Source organism: Fulmarus glacialis, unplaced genomic scaffold (genome assembly GCF_000690835.1).
Source record: "Fulmarus glacialis isolate BGI_N327 unplaced genomic scaffold, ASM69083v1 scaffold7260, whole genome shotgun sequence".
Lineage (NCBI taxonomy): Eukaryota > Metazoa > Chordata > Aves > Procellariiformes > Procellariidae > Fulmarus > Fulmarus glacialis.
In genome coordinates, this window is record NW_009188304.1 from 34,682 (window position 1) to 52,439 (window position 17,758).

Here is a 17,758-nt window from a genome sequence, read left to right on the forward strand (position 1 = left end):
TACATGCACAGAATATTTACTGTGCAGGTGGAGGGAGCTGTAGGAAAAAACCAGCCCTGTATAGTACCACTTACAAAACCCACGAAAATTGTTGTATGGAAGAAATCATAAGGCCTGTACACTGGCCTGTACACTGAGGACAGGAACAAGAAAGAACCCCTTAGTATACCCCTGTAAGTCTGTCTCTTCTGGAAATTTCTGGGAAAACCTTACAGGTACCTTCTTTAGGGATGCCAACACCAGATATAGGTGCTGTGAAACGTCACTATTCTGTTTCATGTCTGTCATCTATGCACAGCAACAAAAGTAACTCACAAAACATCTTACCTGGGAGTGCAAAGATTATTTTTCTTACGCCATCAATATCCAGAGTTGCAAAAGTTGTTGGCAGGCTATGGAAAAGGAAAGCTATTTAATATCTGCACTAGACTTTGACTGAATGTTATTATGTTATTATTTAAAACATTTGTAAAACAAAACAAAATGGGATCTCTCTCTCTCAGCAGTTCATTAGCACCTGCTGCTTATTCCATACTGGGGGTATAATCCTCTCTTTGTGATGACAGAGCAATTAGTTTTTCTTGGTATTCAGCTATGAAGTTTTAAGTAGATGATTTTGCTTCTGGTGAGGAAACATCTAAGAGCAGATGAACTAGGAATCAAAAATCTAAATCCTGTCTTCATGCTAGAAGCCAATTAACAAAGAAGTAATACTGAAATTATGCAGTTACAGAGCTGTATTTGTTTTTCATATAAGGCTCTCCAAATTTTTGGTAACATTAGTGATTCTAATTTCCCTTACTCCATTGTCTACAGCAGTAGTGACAACGGAGCAGTATTTCAGAGCTGCAAATGCTACTTAGTCTGCAGATGAACAAATTCAGATACACGGGCAGAGCTGCAGTCAGGTAAGACCTAGGTCTATCAGTAAAGAGCGCTCTCTGCCTTTCAGAGCTGCTCCTGAGTGACCTTCAGTGACTTGTTATCAGGGCTATTACAGTTATACAAATAGTAATGTGATGGCTCAGGAATGTGGCCAGCAAAGAAAAGGGACTCATCCATTAAAAAAAGTTTTCTATGTACCTATGTTAATATAATCCTTTTAAACATTAGAAATGATACTTTATAGGAGAATAATTAGGCTGAGTTCCTTGGTTTCATCTTGAGCTAACACCTGGTCAGCAGATGATAGTTGCTAACCAGCAGTCACTTTGGAGGTTTGCCACACTTTGATCATTACTACCTAGTTTTGTATCTGCTAGGACTAATCAATATCCTGTTTTACCAGGGGAAATTGGTGTTTGAAAGTTCTGTTTTAAAAGGTCTCTAACATAATGGGAACTATGTGCCAGACCTCCAAATCTTATCACCAGTGCACAAACTGAGGTACAAAAAATCTGATTGCTAATTCATATTTACTGGAAACTTTGAATTCTCATCTGAGATTTCAACACCATCATTGGTAAACTCTGTGAGTACTTTCTTCTGGCAGTGCTGCTAGACAAGATACAACCTTACATTAGCTCAGCAACTTTCAGATCAAGTAGAAGAATGGTAAATCCCAGGCATCACTCTGCAGTCAAGTAGCTCATCAAAATACAGGCATACAAAGCAAATTCTGGCTTTGCTCTTGGAACTTACTCAAGAGAATTTTTCCTGATATAGTAATCACAATTCATATCTAAGGCCTTTTAAGACAGAATTAATAAAAACTAAGACACAGTATTTGCTATTGCACTACAGACAATGAAAATGAAGAGTGCTTACATTCTCAGTAAGAGTAGACGACCAAATGCTTTAGTAGCAGTAAGAAATATCTTTCTTATGGCATAAAATGAAAATGGATGTTTGGGGAAAATAAGATTTCATAAAGCTTTTCTGGCTATTAAAACTTTTCTGGTTATTAAAAGTTTATTGCTACAGGTCTACAGAGGGATCACCAGAAGAAAGAATTATGTTCACTTTCAGACAAGCCAGAACCAGAACTTAATATTCTGAATTCTCTAAATCAGGTTATCCATTCTTGTCAGCAGCAGAGGCTGGAGTGCAGATCCTACTTTTGGGACTTCCCGACATCAGTTGTAGCAGTATGACAGAAGCAGTGAGCAATTTCCACGCCTGGGCTACATCCAGCATGGGAAGAAACATGCTTTCAGCTCACTTGTTCCTTTTATGGAAGGGAGGTGGTGGTAGTAGCAGCACAAGCACCAAACCCATGTGCAGTTCTTTACTGGATTGTATGCAGAGACAGTAAAAGTATTTGTCTGTTTTCACAGCAAACACCCACTTTCTGTTCTGCTCCTCTCAACAGTTACGGGCTAGAGGGAATCATTCCTCAAAGCTGTACTTGGCCTTGTGTTACTGGACCGTGCCAACCGAGCTTGCAAACAAACTGCACTCTGTGATTAGTGAGGCAGAGCGGCAGACATCTTTCCGTTGCTGTACTGTGAAAGGGAACTCTCTATTTTCAGTACATGTAGTTTTCATTTTCTCTGCAAAGCACACTTCCAGACTCATTAATTAGCAGTGCTACAGAAAAGGAAAGCAATGCTGAAACAGTGTTCTGAAGCAAACTAAACAAATAAAGGATTGTGTTTACTTTAAAATTACTATGCTCAATATGCCAATTAGATAAAACTTTGTAAATTAGCTGTCATTCTACCTCTCTCAAGAAATTGCTTGTTTGTAGGAATATGACTTATGCAAATACTGAAGTGAAAAATGACATGCTCGTTAAGCAAACCCGCAGTTAAATGTCCTTATATTTCCCGGTTATTTCGAAAAAATGTCAGTATCTGAGCTCTGTGATCACAGTGAAGACTGTGGCCATGTTTATACCATGCTGGTTTCCCTCCAATCCCCAAACCTGATTTGCAACAGTTATCAGAGAAATATCTCTTACCGATAAAAAGTAATCTCTCTGCTCCAGTTAATTTCACCCATAAAGATGATGACTAATCTGAATAGGACCGATTTTGCCTCTTTTCTCATATATATCTACCATATGGTTTATAGTATATTTGGAAAACTGAAATCTACTGAAGCTCTTATATAGGATATTTGGCCCAATAAAGCCTCCATCTATGCTGCCTAAGTAGAAATATTTCTTACCCCGGTTTCATAAAAACTCTGCCAAAGTGAATCTGTGCGTGAAGATCAATATCCAGCACCTGTTTAAGATAGTCCTGTTTAAATTCAAAAAAGAAAATCGATTAAGTAACATCAAAGTGGCTTACATCATCTAAGCATTCAAAGCAATTAATTAATATCAAGTGAAGATGAAAGACTTTTCATATCCCGAAAGGGCTACAGTCCAATGGGGAATTGCCAGTATTTGAAAGAAAGTATTTTCAAAAAGAAGAGGTGAAGAACAGACTCATTTTAGGTGCCAAACCTGACTCCACGAGGACATAGTAATATATTTACTTTAAAGTCAGCTGCAGCATCAGAATCTTAGAGGACCCCACAAATACCTACTACTAAAACATGCCCTATGTCAAAGATGGAAAAAAGCCTTTATGGTTCAAAGTTAAGACTTAAAATCATCAAGTTATTTAACTTTTGTCATGGAAGCTATCTAGCAGTAGAGTTAGAGATCTCCTACTACTTCTGAAATCAATACTGTACTGTAGAAATCATAGTTTTCCAGGATACTGTAATTATTGTAATTTCTTGGGGACATGGTCTAATTTACAGTGGTCGGGTTTAACAGTCCTTAGAAAGGAAAAACTGTGGGTGGCTTGTGCATTAGTTCAAGTTAAATGATTTTGCACAAACACAATTGATTCAGTTATTAAAACAAATTGAATTACTTGTTTAGTCTTTATTGAAAATTGCTGTGCTCAGAGATGTAGTATCCTGTCTGTTGTGTTTAGGGAGATTAAAGACAGAGGACATAACAGTCATCTGTGAAGAGAGACTTTGGAAGCAGTAAATCTGAAGCTCCCTTGCAGTTTTCCCATCGTTTTCTTTTTTTTTTTTTTTTTTGTGTGTGTGTTCAAATACAACTTTTTTCAGCCAGGCTTGAATTCTCAATTATTGATTTCATTAACCCCATTTTTAACTTCTATTTACTTTTTGGATGTTCACAATTATTTCATTAAAACTGTTGAAAGCTCAGTATCAGAGGGCTAACCATCAGTGGAATATAGAGCCTACTGACTTTACGCTGTTGCCTCAAATTCAGACTGGGGAGAAATTAGCCAGAAGGCATAAATGCCTGTAAGACCATTCAGCAGTCCAGTCACTTCCTAGTGTTCCTGTGTCTGCACTATGTCGCCACGTTCCCAATTTAAAGACCAGCACTTGTCCTTGATTATGTTTCTAGAAATACTGAGGACAATAATAGGATTGAAAGTAATTGGCACTGGTTTAACTAGTTATCCATTTTCATGATGTATCCGACAATATGATTTCTACTCAGAAAAGTGACAAAAACAGCACTCATGTTTGCCATCTCCTAATGACTGTCTTTAGTATCTGTTAGTTATAAAAGGAGAGATGTTTCTTTTACCTGCCAAACTCACAGATTCAGCCTGGGATCAAAAAGTAATCTGAGTTTTCCTTCGCATAAGTCATGATTAATAAATGTCCTGCAGGTTCATCTACGCCCCACCAGCATCTGTGTATCCCTATTTTCTTTGATGGTTTTGGCACAGGGATTACCAACAGGAACTCAATCAACAATTCTGTTAATGATTCAAAAGGCAAATATATCAGCTCACTGTGTCTCGTATGTATTGCCTCTGTAGGACTATCAGGCGCAAAATGTGATAAAACTATTTTTGTAACAGATACAGCTTTGGCATGTTCAGGAAACAGATCTGCTGAGTAAGAGCGAGCTATTGATATACTCAGGTTGCTTTTCGAAGTACTTTCAAAGTAGCTTTATTCTATCTACATTTTACCTGCTCTAAGAATAAAAAGAAGTCTGTTGCCTTCATGTGCTATTAACCAAGCACCTTCCTCATCATAACTACAAAAATAATTCCTTAAATAAAAACACATTTGCAAATCACTCACATCAAGAATTAAAATCTTCCCTGTTGTACTATGTCTACTATAGTACAGTAATAAGAACAAAGGGAATGAGGATAGCATTGAAGACTATTTTCTTAATTAATTCACATTTAAGTGTTCCAAAAAAAGTAAGATCCCTTTTTAATAAACATTAATACAAAGGTAAAAGCTCTGATGACAGACTCTGGCTTGAAATTCTGACATATTGTAGCAAGTCATATTTAAATTTAGCATACCTTTTCCCCCATAGATACACCTCCTGATGTAATGATCACATCAGCACGGCTGATACCCTCATTCAGTGCATTCAGTAAATCATCTGGGCTACAGAAAAGAACAGGCAAGCAGATTAGCGGCATGGAACTATTACGAGTTGTAGTGTAAGTGTCTGTGTGCACACATACAGATGTATATTCACACATAGATTTTAAGAAAGAGATACAGCTCTAGGATAATATAAGATCTTTTCCTTCTTAAGACTCCACACCACCCTATTCAAGTCAAGAACTGCAATCTCATTCAGTGAACATCACACGGTTTGGCACCTTTCTGTCTGAGAGCTTTGCAACAGGAACAGTGGGATACTTTAGGTTGGGACTGAAGAACACTAATACAAGTGTCTAAAAGTATGTAATTTGCACAGTAGGTAGCAATACAAATTATGATTTAGATGAACTGACAGGGCTATATAAAGGGACCTGACACACGAAAATTACTGGCCACCAAGAATGCTGCAGTACTACCTGTCTAGCTTATTTGAAGTGTGCAAAAATGGGGATAAGGCTCCACTTCAAACTTCCATCAGTGAAAAGTGGGAGTAAATCCTTTGTTTATCTTCTCCATTAGAGGGCTCTGCAGCAAAGCCAGCTGTACATCCACTTCATCTTGAAAAAAACCAATCCATCCTGTTCAAGTGTCTATTTACCTTCACAAGAAACAGTGTAAGGGGAGCTGTGATGTTCCTCCATACAAAGAGTATAACTGCGAAGGTGAAGGCTAGAAGCTGAGTATATTTCAGTTTTGGTGTCTTAACTCTTTTTCTTTTTGTAAACTGGAAACTTTGAAGGGGGCATTAGCTATCTAACAGCAGTACTGATGCTAACACAGAGCTTCAAGGCATGCAGTGGAGAAACTCAGTAATACAACTTACACAAGACCAAAGGAATCCAAAAGAATTTCCAATATATTAAATGCAGACTTTGCATTTAACATTTGTGAACTGACCAGAAGCTGACTGATTGCTACGACTGTATGTAATGTTCCTTCAACAGTATGTTTTTACTTTAATGATACTGAAAGTTTTTAATGGGAGGCTGTTCCTCCTTAGAATGCAATTGAACGAATGGGCAATAATGCTAGTGACTGTATAAAGGACTTCACCTGGAATACAGCACCTCAGTTAAATGCCACACTACAATTACAAGATGCCATTATGGGTTATCAAGGCTTTGCAGGCTGCAAATGGCATGTGGGCTATCCTCGGGAACTTTGGCTATATTTCACTGAAAGATAAAATCACTGCAGTTATTTTGGCGTTCGAACTGGAAGCAGGAAAATCAGAAATACTGTGCAAGTCCTGGTTGACCTTTCAGAGACTAACAGAAACTGTGTTTCAAAAGGTCTCAGAAACAAAAATCCTTTTCTCTGAGCATCCTGTCTTCGCCCATGGTTTAGTGAAATACAAGCAGCAGTTAGCATTATGTGCTGCTGTGTGCACTACAATTTATGTGACACAAGAAGGACTGCGCTCCCTCACTGAGCAGATATCTCAAGTGCATGCAACTCTGCACACTCCTCACCTCCTCATCAGAGAGCCCTCAAGTCTCCTCTACCCCGGTTATGCCTTACAGGCAGAAAGACTCAAGACCCTTTCTCCACCGTGTCCAGTGACTGATGCAGCATCTTCTTTGGCATCACAGTGTTGTTTTCCTGCAAAACTTTTCCACTTGTGCTGGGTTACATCCACTCTTTAGGATCATATTGCTTTGTAAGAGGTAGGCAACAAACTACAGCAGAAAGAAGGGCACATTGCTGGTGCCATAGTGTAGGCTGTGATCAATCAGATAGAATTATACACTACCATTTTTTTAAAGGAAACAGTGGCTGCAGATATTGTTGCATGCCTCCATGACTTTTCTTTGGGGTACTGGGTATCTTGGATACGCTAAATGGCCTATAATGAATGGCTAAACGCCGTTTTCTTTGGGAGAAAATGTAAAACATACAGACTCAAGCAAAACCATCTCCTCCTTTGTTCTTTAGGAAACAGAGACATTTTCTCAGCTGCTCCTTCTGAAATCTCAGGATCATTTTATCCAGCACAAGTCTTCACTAGTTGTTGAAGGCAAGAGGAAAGAAGTAAGTTTGTTCTTGGCTACTGCCAGTGCCTTCTTCAGAACCAACTGTTTCATATTGATTGTCTAACTAATAATCTGTATGCAATAAGATATCGCTTAAGATTATTATAGAGTTTGTAACAGGAAAAGTCTCTCAAGATCTAAATATTCCTTAATCCTTGCCAATGAGGGTGCAGATTGGAATGCAGCAAGGAATACATATTCATTACACAGGTCGATATAGGCCTTCCTGAAGCTCGATGACAGGCAGACTCATGCCACTGTTACTAACCCAAGACTGCTTTCAATGTATTTTTCTCATTAGGTTGTGATGCAGCTGTGGACCTTATCTGGAGCTTGCTCCAGGCTGTTTCATTTTATCTTGCTTAATTTTTAAAAGTTATTCATAGGTAGCAAGACCACCTGTCTGGGGACATCCTAATTCTGGATTATGAAGTGTGCTTGCTTTTGGTTGTGGTTTGAGAATAATGGAAGGAACAGTAAAAAGCAAACGAGTCTATATTTAACTGTTGTTAAAGGTAAATAGAATGGAAGTGCTCCTACTTACATACCGAATATATAGATAGTTGCAAAATGCATTGAATTCTTCCAAAATGAAAGATGTAATAGAAATTTTATTGTAATAACCTGAATGCTGATTATGCTAGTTTGGTTTTTATTCTGAAGAAAGAAGACATTTACAGAATTTCCTCCCTTGCCTTTGCAGAAGGCTTCTCTCTTTTTGCCACATTTGGCACACTTCTTTTTGTCACTCAGGTCCGTCTAACTTTCCATCTACTTGAGGCTGGTAGTTCCATGATTCTGCAATTAACACAAAACACTCCTTACAGAAGTCACCTGCTGTAATCTTCAATCAACACCGTAGCAAACATTTTCCTTGCCTTTAGTGGATTTAATGCAGAGAGTCATCATTCAAATTGCATATTAACACATACTCGATATAATCAGATAACAAGATACTACTTCTTGTTTCATTTGTTGTATAACAATGAGCAGCTTCTCCTTTGGATTGACATGGAAAGGGAATAAATAATTGAAGACTATTAACTTCTGAAAGAATAGACAAAATAACTTTGGCATCTGAGCATAAAAGGACAAGATTGTTCTAAAAGGCCTGTGACAAATCACCATGAAGCTGAGAAATAACACTCACTGCCTGAGCAGGTACAAATCAGAAGCTACATTCTGAAGCCCTGGCCATTGCTAGGGGCAGGATACTGGGTTAGCTAGACTAATGGTCTAATTTACTATGATAAATCCTTCAAAATGTCTGGTGAAAGTGCTATTCTGGGATCTTTTTCCTTCATGGACAGAACTGTAACAGGCGCTCAAATATAATGGTGAATACCTTAATCAATGTAAAGTAGATTTTGATGGGAAGTCTCGTTTCCAGATGGTAAAACTATTCTGTTTCATTTGGTGATTTTCAAAGTCAGAGTGACATTGCGCACAAGAAGGCAGTGTGCTTTTCTAACATGCTGCAATTGATTAAAAAAATTATACTCTCTGTATGTTTCAGATCACATCCCAGCATCTCCTGTAAATACAACTAAGAAAATTTGTTCTATAAGGATTACATACAGTTTATGAAACTATTCATATAGGTAAGTAAGCACAAATCCAAACTTTCTCTCAGCAGTAGAAATCCCCATCTACAGCAGATCGTATCTGCACAAATATTATGTGTATTGTACACACATTTTTGAAGCTGCAGACATCATGCTTTGCTAAAGAGTCCATGTACTTTTAAGTGCATCTTTATATTCTCTGCTAATTTTGCCAGTCTGATAAACAGAGTATCTACTTTACTACCTCAATTTCCTCACCCTCTTTATTCAGTTTTATGGAACAGAATGAGCAGTACAATCTGGGAATTAGTTGGAGGGTATCTCTTGTATAGTGGCAGCAGCATGCATAGAATCCAGTAAGCAGATGCGTGACATTGCAGTTGACATGCCACTTGATTTCATTAATTTGAAGAGAGGGCTTGCAGGATGGCAGTATACCAGAATAGAAACACCTTCTGGATTCATGAAAAATTCTGATTATTGAAGCTAGTTTGTGGAAAACTGTTATGCAGCACTTGATTACTGAGCTGTCTTTGAACTGAAAAGATACACGGGAGCTTAAGAGCTTGAACAAGAAAATGATGCAAGCCTCATTAAAATAAACATCAGCCATGTAGAAGATTTTTTCCATTATCTCTCTCAAAAGAAATAGCTACAGTACAGACAAGACCAAAGAATTCTCTGTTTTAAGTGCCATTTTGAAGTATCCTAAATTACAGTGTAATTTTCTCTTTCAAATAGAAATCAACGTCTGTTAATTCACTTCTGTTGATCCTATTGTTGTGCTTCACTGTCATTAATTATAAATCTGTCAGCCTTTTCTGTGATACAACCCTTAACATCAGCAGTTTGACACATGCAATTAAACTGCTCAGTTTTATAATTTAATTTAGAAAACAAATAACAACAAATGGTGATCTGCATCACCTACCACTCTGCAGTAAAATGAGAGATCCCTGTAAAATCGAAGTGGAATATTTAGTTAGGACTGACTTATCAAGCCATTGCCACAGTACAAAATCCATAGTTCTTACTAATTTCTAGGACCATTTCCACCAAGTTCTTTGCCACAGTAGTCTCATTCATTCAAATTAACCTCATTACCTGACAGTCATTTCTAGTGCTTGTTGTTCATTGCCATATACAGCTATTACTGTTGGGTGACTAACGGAAACACTTCTGATCGTTGTACTCTTCTATGCATCAGCCCAGGCTTTTATAAACCCAGGTCTTCTGGAAACCTGTACTTGCAAAATTTGTGCATACAAACCATCACAATTAGCACCTTAAACCTGCGTGCTTTACAGATATATTGGACACAGATACAGAAAGATATGCATGCACCATATGCACCAGATGCATGCAGAAGTGTCTGTTGTGAGAACAAAACCAGAGCTGGGTAACCTTTCTTGCCTACTGTTTTATTTTATTTGAAAGGATCTCAAGTATTTCAGTTACATGCTGAAATAATTACCCCTTCAGACATGATTCCTCACAGATTCAGAGGAGCTACAGATTCCTGGACACATAGTGAAAACTGAAGGGCTAGCAGTGATCCTACACCAACAACACTAAAGACCAAAGTAGACCTGCTGCTCCTCTAAACTACAGCAGCTGACTGTAAACTTCAAAAGGCTCTGTGCCGTCTGTCAGTACCCTGAGTTTCGCACATTCTGGCCATGCCCACACAAACTGGGAAGTAGTTTGTGCTAGTTTTGCATCTTATGAGGTCTCTTTTCTGCTAAACAGATCTCCCAGAAGAAGAAAAGATTTAACTAAGGTACAAAGACCTGCTAGAAATTCCCATTGTATGCAAATATCCTAATCAAGCTTCTAGTTCTACATCAGAAAAGAAGAAACACCTCCAAAACAACAAAGAATTTACCAAAGTAAAACTTTCATCAAAAAACCAAGAGACTGTACTTATTGTACTCAGACAGAGATCTCATCAAGCTCAATGACATTTCTCTTTGAGGAAAGATGAGATATGAATTTGATCCTTTATGATTAACTCTCATGTTTCTTCTTGTGCTCATTCAGTTGAGGTGACAGATTTCAAAATGAATAGATGAATGCAGCTAGGCATAAAGACAAAGTCTGTCACCCACTTCTCACCTCATGGCCAAGAGGAATATTTTGCATATCAGTCATTTGCAGGATGGAGAATAGTGAATAGATGCCATATTAGGTTTAGCCAACTAAAACCCAACTGCTGTAGAATGTAATATTGAATGTAATTCAATGAATGTATTTCAATGTATTTCAATGAATGTAATTCAATGAATGAATATTTTAATGTAATAGGCACTCTGTGTTTTGACTAGTATGGTTTTCTAAAGCAGAAGAAGATCCGATTTTGATGATGTATGTAGGACCATATGGGCACTCTTCTGAAACTGTATTTGTTTTAAAATTCTCCAGTGTTTTTCATCATGTTCTCATAATGTTTCTTCCCTCTACCTTCTCTGGTATTTCCCTGGATCACTTTGAACAGATGCAATATGTTTTCCCTAAGAATATAGGCCAGCTTGTGAGGAAAGCTGGAATAATTACAGTAGCTTTTGGCTTGTTCAACATGACTATGTAAGTTTTGTCTATCTGATAGCAACATAAAAGAATCTTTGTTACTTTTTGCTGCTCCTTTAATTGATGCTGCTGCAAATAAGAACACTATTTTGCAGAGTCTTCTTTTTCATGTTACATTTATGAACTCAAAGAGACTCTGATTAGAGATCTTCAACTCTTTTGCCGACGTTACCATGAGATCTGCCTAATGCCTTTTCTTTTTCTCTGTATCTGGAATTTAACGTATTTTACTCCACTGTTTTCATGAACTGTTTCAGGACTCCCACTTATACATATGCCAGAATGACAAAAGACCAGAGAGGTCAGAAAAAGAGAGCGCCATGGGAGTGCAACAGGAAAAGGTCCCAGGTTTAGAAGCCAGGTGCTTATGTACTACAGACCACATTCCTACGTGAAGGCATTACATTGCTGATGGTTGGGTCCCATATCGCATTCTTGTCTGCTGCTTGTGTACATTCACCTGCAAGCATTTGCTTCTGATTTTTTTTCATCAATGCTGAAAGCACTGGACCAAAGCTTTGATAACAGTTGTCTTCAGGTGCTGTGCCACTGTACTAACCCGTGAGCACTTTACCCACCCTAAATCCAGGCTAGTGCGTGTCCACTGAATATAAGAAGAAGCCTGAGAACAGCTGGTTTCCATTAATTAATAAATTATCCTTGGCTATTTTACTGGCTGAGGACAATGAACCTTATCCCAATACTTAGCAGAAATCCATTAGTTTTTCCAGAAAGTTGGATGGAGTTTCACTGGTAAAGATAATATCTTCTATTTTATCTTCCTTCTTATGAAGGAAGTGAATCTATATGGCCCATCTGTGATAGGAGGTAAGTTCTGTAAATTAATCTATATTATTAAGCCATACCCCTCAATAAGACCTAGTATATAATTGTACACGTATTTTGGAAAAAAAGCATAGTGGATAGTTTATAGAGATTTCATGAATATTCCAGTTAGCCTGAAAAGTTGTCACTTTTGGAGAGGAAAATATTCAACAGTTGTAGCTGGGTTGAAATAATATGACTGAAGATTGCACCACACAATACAATAATCAATGCCAAAGACATCGCTCGTCAGTAAAGATGACAGTGCACTGGTGAGTCTGAAGGGTAAACATCATTCTGCAGTTATTTCTGTCAGAGCATTCATGAAATATGAGAATTGCCTTATACTGACATAACCAAAAGTAAAATATTATGATTGACGTAATTAGTGTGAATTGCTTACATAAAGCATATAGTATGACAAAATCTGACACATGGTGACATGGTATTGTTATCATGGAATTTATTACCTTTTCATTTTGCTTTAGCTTCAATTTTAAGTAAGAGTAAATTTTAAATAAATTTTAAGTGAAATTTAAGTAAATTCATCCCCCCTGTAAACTGGTGTAACTGCTATTGAACTACAGCATGGATGTCTCTATGACAGATAGAAATGCAGTCCCTAAAGGCAATGCCTCAAAATGAAGGTTTTCTCTGTAAAGCTCCACCTTTTACAGAATCATAACTTAGTCACTTGGAAAAATGTCTGTCTCCCGAAGAAAAATTACTTGGAAGCCACAGGTCAAGGACAATATAAAAAGGCCTTTTAAAATTCCCTGTCATCAGCTATGTCTTAAAACAAATAGTTATTTTTTAGAAAATGTCAAATGAAATATGACATCGATTTTTGTTTACTAAAATATAATACAAATTCTCCAAGAAGAGTAAACTACAGTTTATTAGAATAAGTGAAGAGAAGTTACAGAAACTTATCCTGTTTGAGACCACCAAACCAATTTTTTGACAGCTGCTAGTCAATGGATGGAACTAGAACTTCATTTGTCTCTACAATACTGGGCTATATTCCTCCAAGCACAAAGATGTTTTTAGTGTAAGAAAATGCCCATTGCATTTTCTCCGGCTCTGGCAGCAGAAGCATTTTCTTATTGCTCATGCTTCGGGGAGCAAGGCTTTATTCTAAGGGCTGTTTTTGTTGATGCTTGCCCCAGCCCTGCTTAGAAAAGCCCAGAGGCTCATTTAATGTGTTCTTTAGATTTAGGCTGTTAGCAATGATATGTGAACCGACTTGTACAAGGTATTCCAAGTTGATCACCTGCTGGTAGATTCCATCTTCTAAGCAATTTCTGATAAAGCAGACAGTCTATATCATGTTCTTCACATTAATCTAAAATGTTTTAAAGACTGCAAGTTCTTGTAAGCTAATTGCAGTTAAGTTTTTTGGGATGTGTAGAGTATAGTGTAAGATTCTAGTGGGTTGATCTCTTTAGTCAATTTAATGAGGAAAACCTAGATTTATGACAACCTGGCTTCAGCATGAACAACCAATTACTCAACAAGGACACGTCTTTGGAAGGCTAAGGATATGGCAGATTGATTCAGTAATGAGTACAGAAACTTGGTTTTTCAGTATGAAAGCGAACGCTATAACTCAATCCCCCAACCTTTTGTTACAGAAATAGGCCCATTAACCTCAGTGAGGATCCTCACATGACTGAAGCTTTCAGGCACTAGCCTTCGATAGGTTTTTATTACTTTTCTGCCTATTTTTAATTCCTACAAGAATCAAACTATAGAAACTATTTTTTCTGTTTGTTAATGGAGAAAATGGCAGGTGGTTTATTCTCCCTCTGTTATGACTCCTGTCCTTTTGGCCCATCTGTGATAGGAAGTTCTGTAAATTAATCTATATTATTAAGCCATACCCCTCAATAAGACCTAGTATATAATTGTACACGTATTTTGGAAAAAAAGCATAGTGGATAGTTTAGAGATTTCATGAATATTCCAGTTAGCCTGCTTTAGAGATGATCAGCATGATAATGGAAAAACAAGTATGCAGCTATGACTGAAGAGTCATAACAGTGACTTCCCCAGAGTTGTACTCCGCTACTACCTTCAAGCAAGTTTCTTCCTAATGTGCTCTGTTTTTAAAAGGGAAAAGCCCTGATGGATAAAGATGTTTGCTGCCACTGACGAGTAATGTAAACATTCTTGGTATTAACAGAATTTTAATTTTATCAACGTTGTGGAGCCATATATGTCTACAGTGCACTGGTGCATAAGAACTTAACTGACAAGGCTGTGTTATTTAATGGACAGAATAAAACACCATTTGCTTCTGCATGGCAACCACTGGTAGAATCCGTGCTCCAAGCTCTGCACTGACAGACACCTAGTCGAGCCTGCCTGTGAGCATGCATGTGCCTCAACGTCCCAAGTGTTTTAAAAACGGTGCTCACCAATCTGGTAGGCCTGTCTCCGCAGTGTTCTGGAAGCTCTGTGTCCCTTCTTCTTTAAAAACATCTGGCTTCCTGAGGGTAAAGGAAGCAGAAGGGGTATAATAAAGAGCCACGGAAGAAGAGAGGCTCCTGGGGTGAAAGGGATGCTCTGTGCCCAGCTGTGTCCCCCTTGGTGGCTCTGAATATTCAAAACCATCATGGGAAATGCTTCCTCTCTGTAAGGCCAGCCAACAGGAGAGAAAGGGAGTGCACGGGAACACCCTTCTGTTATAGTTTGGACAGGCTTCTCACAATGACGAAGAGTGAAGTTATGGAAGCATTTAGGCTCAACTGGGCATGCCAACAATGCGTAGTTCATCTTTCCTTGCAGAGTCTATGGAGAATTTTCTTTACTCTTGACTTCCAGACAAAGCAAAATGAAGTGTTAAACACCTCGACATTTTGGAAGGAGGACCACAGATAATGGGAAAATATTTGGAGATGGGCACCACTGAAACATTTTTACTCACACTTTCTAGCTTCTTATTCAGGAAATGGGTCTCAGGCATATTAAATGTCACCTTCTTGACTACAAGAGGGAAAGGGCTGTATTTATCCTAATTTTATATCTCCATAGTCAATAAAGATGCCACTTCATTCATGAGAAGCTTCATACCCAGCTACCCTGCTCCAAGAGGCAGGATTAGAAAAAATGTCCAAAACTGAGAAAGTTACTGCTATCAGGAACTTATTTAAAACAATGAATGTTTTGCTATGGATTCCTATTTTATGAAGACAGCATTTCCTTTTACATATACTTCTTCCAAGTCAGTTTCACTGGGAAGAAATAATTTTTAAACAAGTGTCCTTTGTAACAGAAATATGAAATAAGCTGAATCTATGTTTTTATACTCTTAAATGTACGACAATTAAATGTAAAATGTAAAAAATCTTCATTTGACATGAAGATTTATAAATGTCTCTTTTAAAAAAACTAAAATAAGATGTTCAGGATTGAAATGGACCAGGTCATGAATCGACGTTGTGCAGCTCTCGAGCCCTTTCTTCTTTTCAGCTGGCTGGACTGTTAACAACAGCAAAGTCAACAACCTCCCTCCCCAGTCCCCAGCCCAGGCTCAGTTGACCCTGCACATAGCAACTGCAGCCTATCATTTCAAAGATCACTTCTGGGCACACACTGATCTGTCTGACTGAGGAATGTGAGGAGCAGACCGGGCCAGTGTGCCTGCACTATTGTTATGCTGTTACGCACGCACACGGACGCTGCTAACATGAAATCTAAAATCCTCTTTATCACCTTGTAAATCCATGCCTGGTTTCTCCTCATAGGTCATCACAGAAAGAGTCTGTCAGATCAGATGCGTACTAATGTTGTTTGGAAGTCATGCAAAAACATTGACACTATCCAGATTATATGTTTAGATGTCCATTTCTTTCTGGAGAGTTTTCCCAAGGTAGCCGTTTCCTAAAATGGCTTCAGTCCCTCATTTGTTCTTCTATTCATTGCCAGAGAATGTCTTTGTTTCTCGAAATAGGGTCACTGTGTCAGGAAGTGACATACAGAAGACTGTCAGATTTCATAAGGGATCCCAGCTTCTGGTTTACTCATCAACATTACGGTCAGCAGTCTTAAAAATCAAGAACCTTTTCCAGCAAGGTGCTAAACTCTAAGAGTACTCTCACAATGTTCTTCTCCAAGAAGGCAGACTGAAACTACTGATGTTTCTAAATGATACAATGAATTACACAGAGGTAATTCGAAAGCATCTTGTCGAAATTTCCAAAAAGTTTCAAATTAATTTAAGCATCACATATTAAAATAGCCAAAGCTCTGACTGACATTCTGTCTTTACAGATCACTGTTGCTGTGTTATTTCTGCTGGTACTGGTCTTCTGAGTTTGGGCTTCTACTACATATTGTCCATTAGCATAACATGAAAATTAATTTAATTCTCTGAAGTAAGAGTTAAGAGATTATTTGCGGCCAGGAGAAATAATTTTGATAATTTTGTCTGATTTGGTATTTAATATAGTCTAGGAACCTCCCTGAACTTGCTTCTGTTCGAACTGTAGATCACATTTAAGTAAATATCCAATCTTGCATTGAAATGGGTATCTATCAAAGCATTTGATATCATTTCGTAATGACAATTACTTTCACTGTTAAAATTATGCTTTATTTACAGTCTGAATTAGTCTAATATCTAGCCATTGCTGCTGAAATAGAAACTTTATTCAAAGTTTATTCTCCACGTGGCTCAGTATTATTGGAATGCAATCAAGTCATCTTGTAAGAATATCTTTGTTGAACTAAACAGTCTGAGTTCTGATACTGTTGGAATATATCTTTCAACCACTTAAAAAATTTGATGTTCCTCCTCTGAATTCTATACAATATACTGTTGTCTTCTTGTCCTGGGAATACAAAAGTAAGGTCAAAAATAACCTCCTAATTCTACAGGAGACTTAGCTCCTTATACATATGCTAGAACTTGTATTTAGCAGATTACTCACTATGATTCTCAAATCTTCTCCTACATCTTTACTTCTCAGGATATAATCCTCCATCCTGTAAATTTTACTTACATTCTTTACTCATATATATGTATCAATTCATACTTGGCCGTATTAATAATAACCACTTTTCTAAGTGATTCATATCGCTAACACAGTGACCCATCTTCAACGTTCACCACTTCTTTGATCTTTCTGTATCTACCGCCTTTATCAGTTTTAATTATTTTCTTCTACGGTATTAATAGAAAAATTTCAATCCTCAAAAATTTCTCAGTGACTTGGGAACCCAGATTCCTATATATGATCTAGATATTAAGGAGGTTGAAAGTCATTTAAGTGAATGATATTTTGGCTCCTAGAGGCTGAAGTTCTCTTGTAAACAGAACTTATGTCTCCAAGTATTTTTTTAAAATGTTAACATATGCCTCAAAAATAGACTACAGTAGTTTTTATTTCCCTCCAACAA

The 17,758-nt window shown here is 37.6% G+C and overlaps 1 protein-coding gene across 1 annotated transcript in view; it reads right to left on the reverse strand.

Annotated features, from left to right (window-relative positions):
- GPHN (gephyrin) overlaps positions 1 to 17,758 on the reverse strand; it is a gene marked incomplete at its 5' end in the record, with an annotated part of 202,461 nt that overhangs the window by 5,353 nt on the left and 179,350 nt on the right. Inside the window, 3 exons of the mRNA XM_009578130.1 lie at positions 328 to 392; positions 3,112 to 3,185; positions 5,256 to 5,343. Coding sequence (XP_009576425.1) covers positions 328 to 392; positions 3,112 to 3,185; positions 5,256 to 5,343 — 227 coding nt within the window. The remainder of the gene's footprint in view (positions 1 to 327; positions 393 to 3,111; positions 3,186 to 5,255; positions 5,344 to 17,758) is intronic.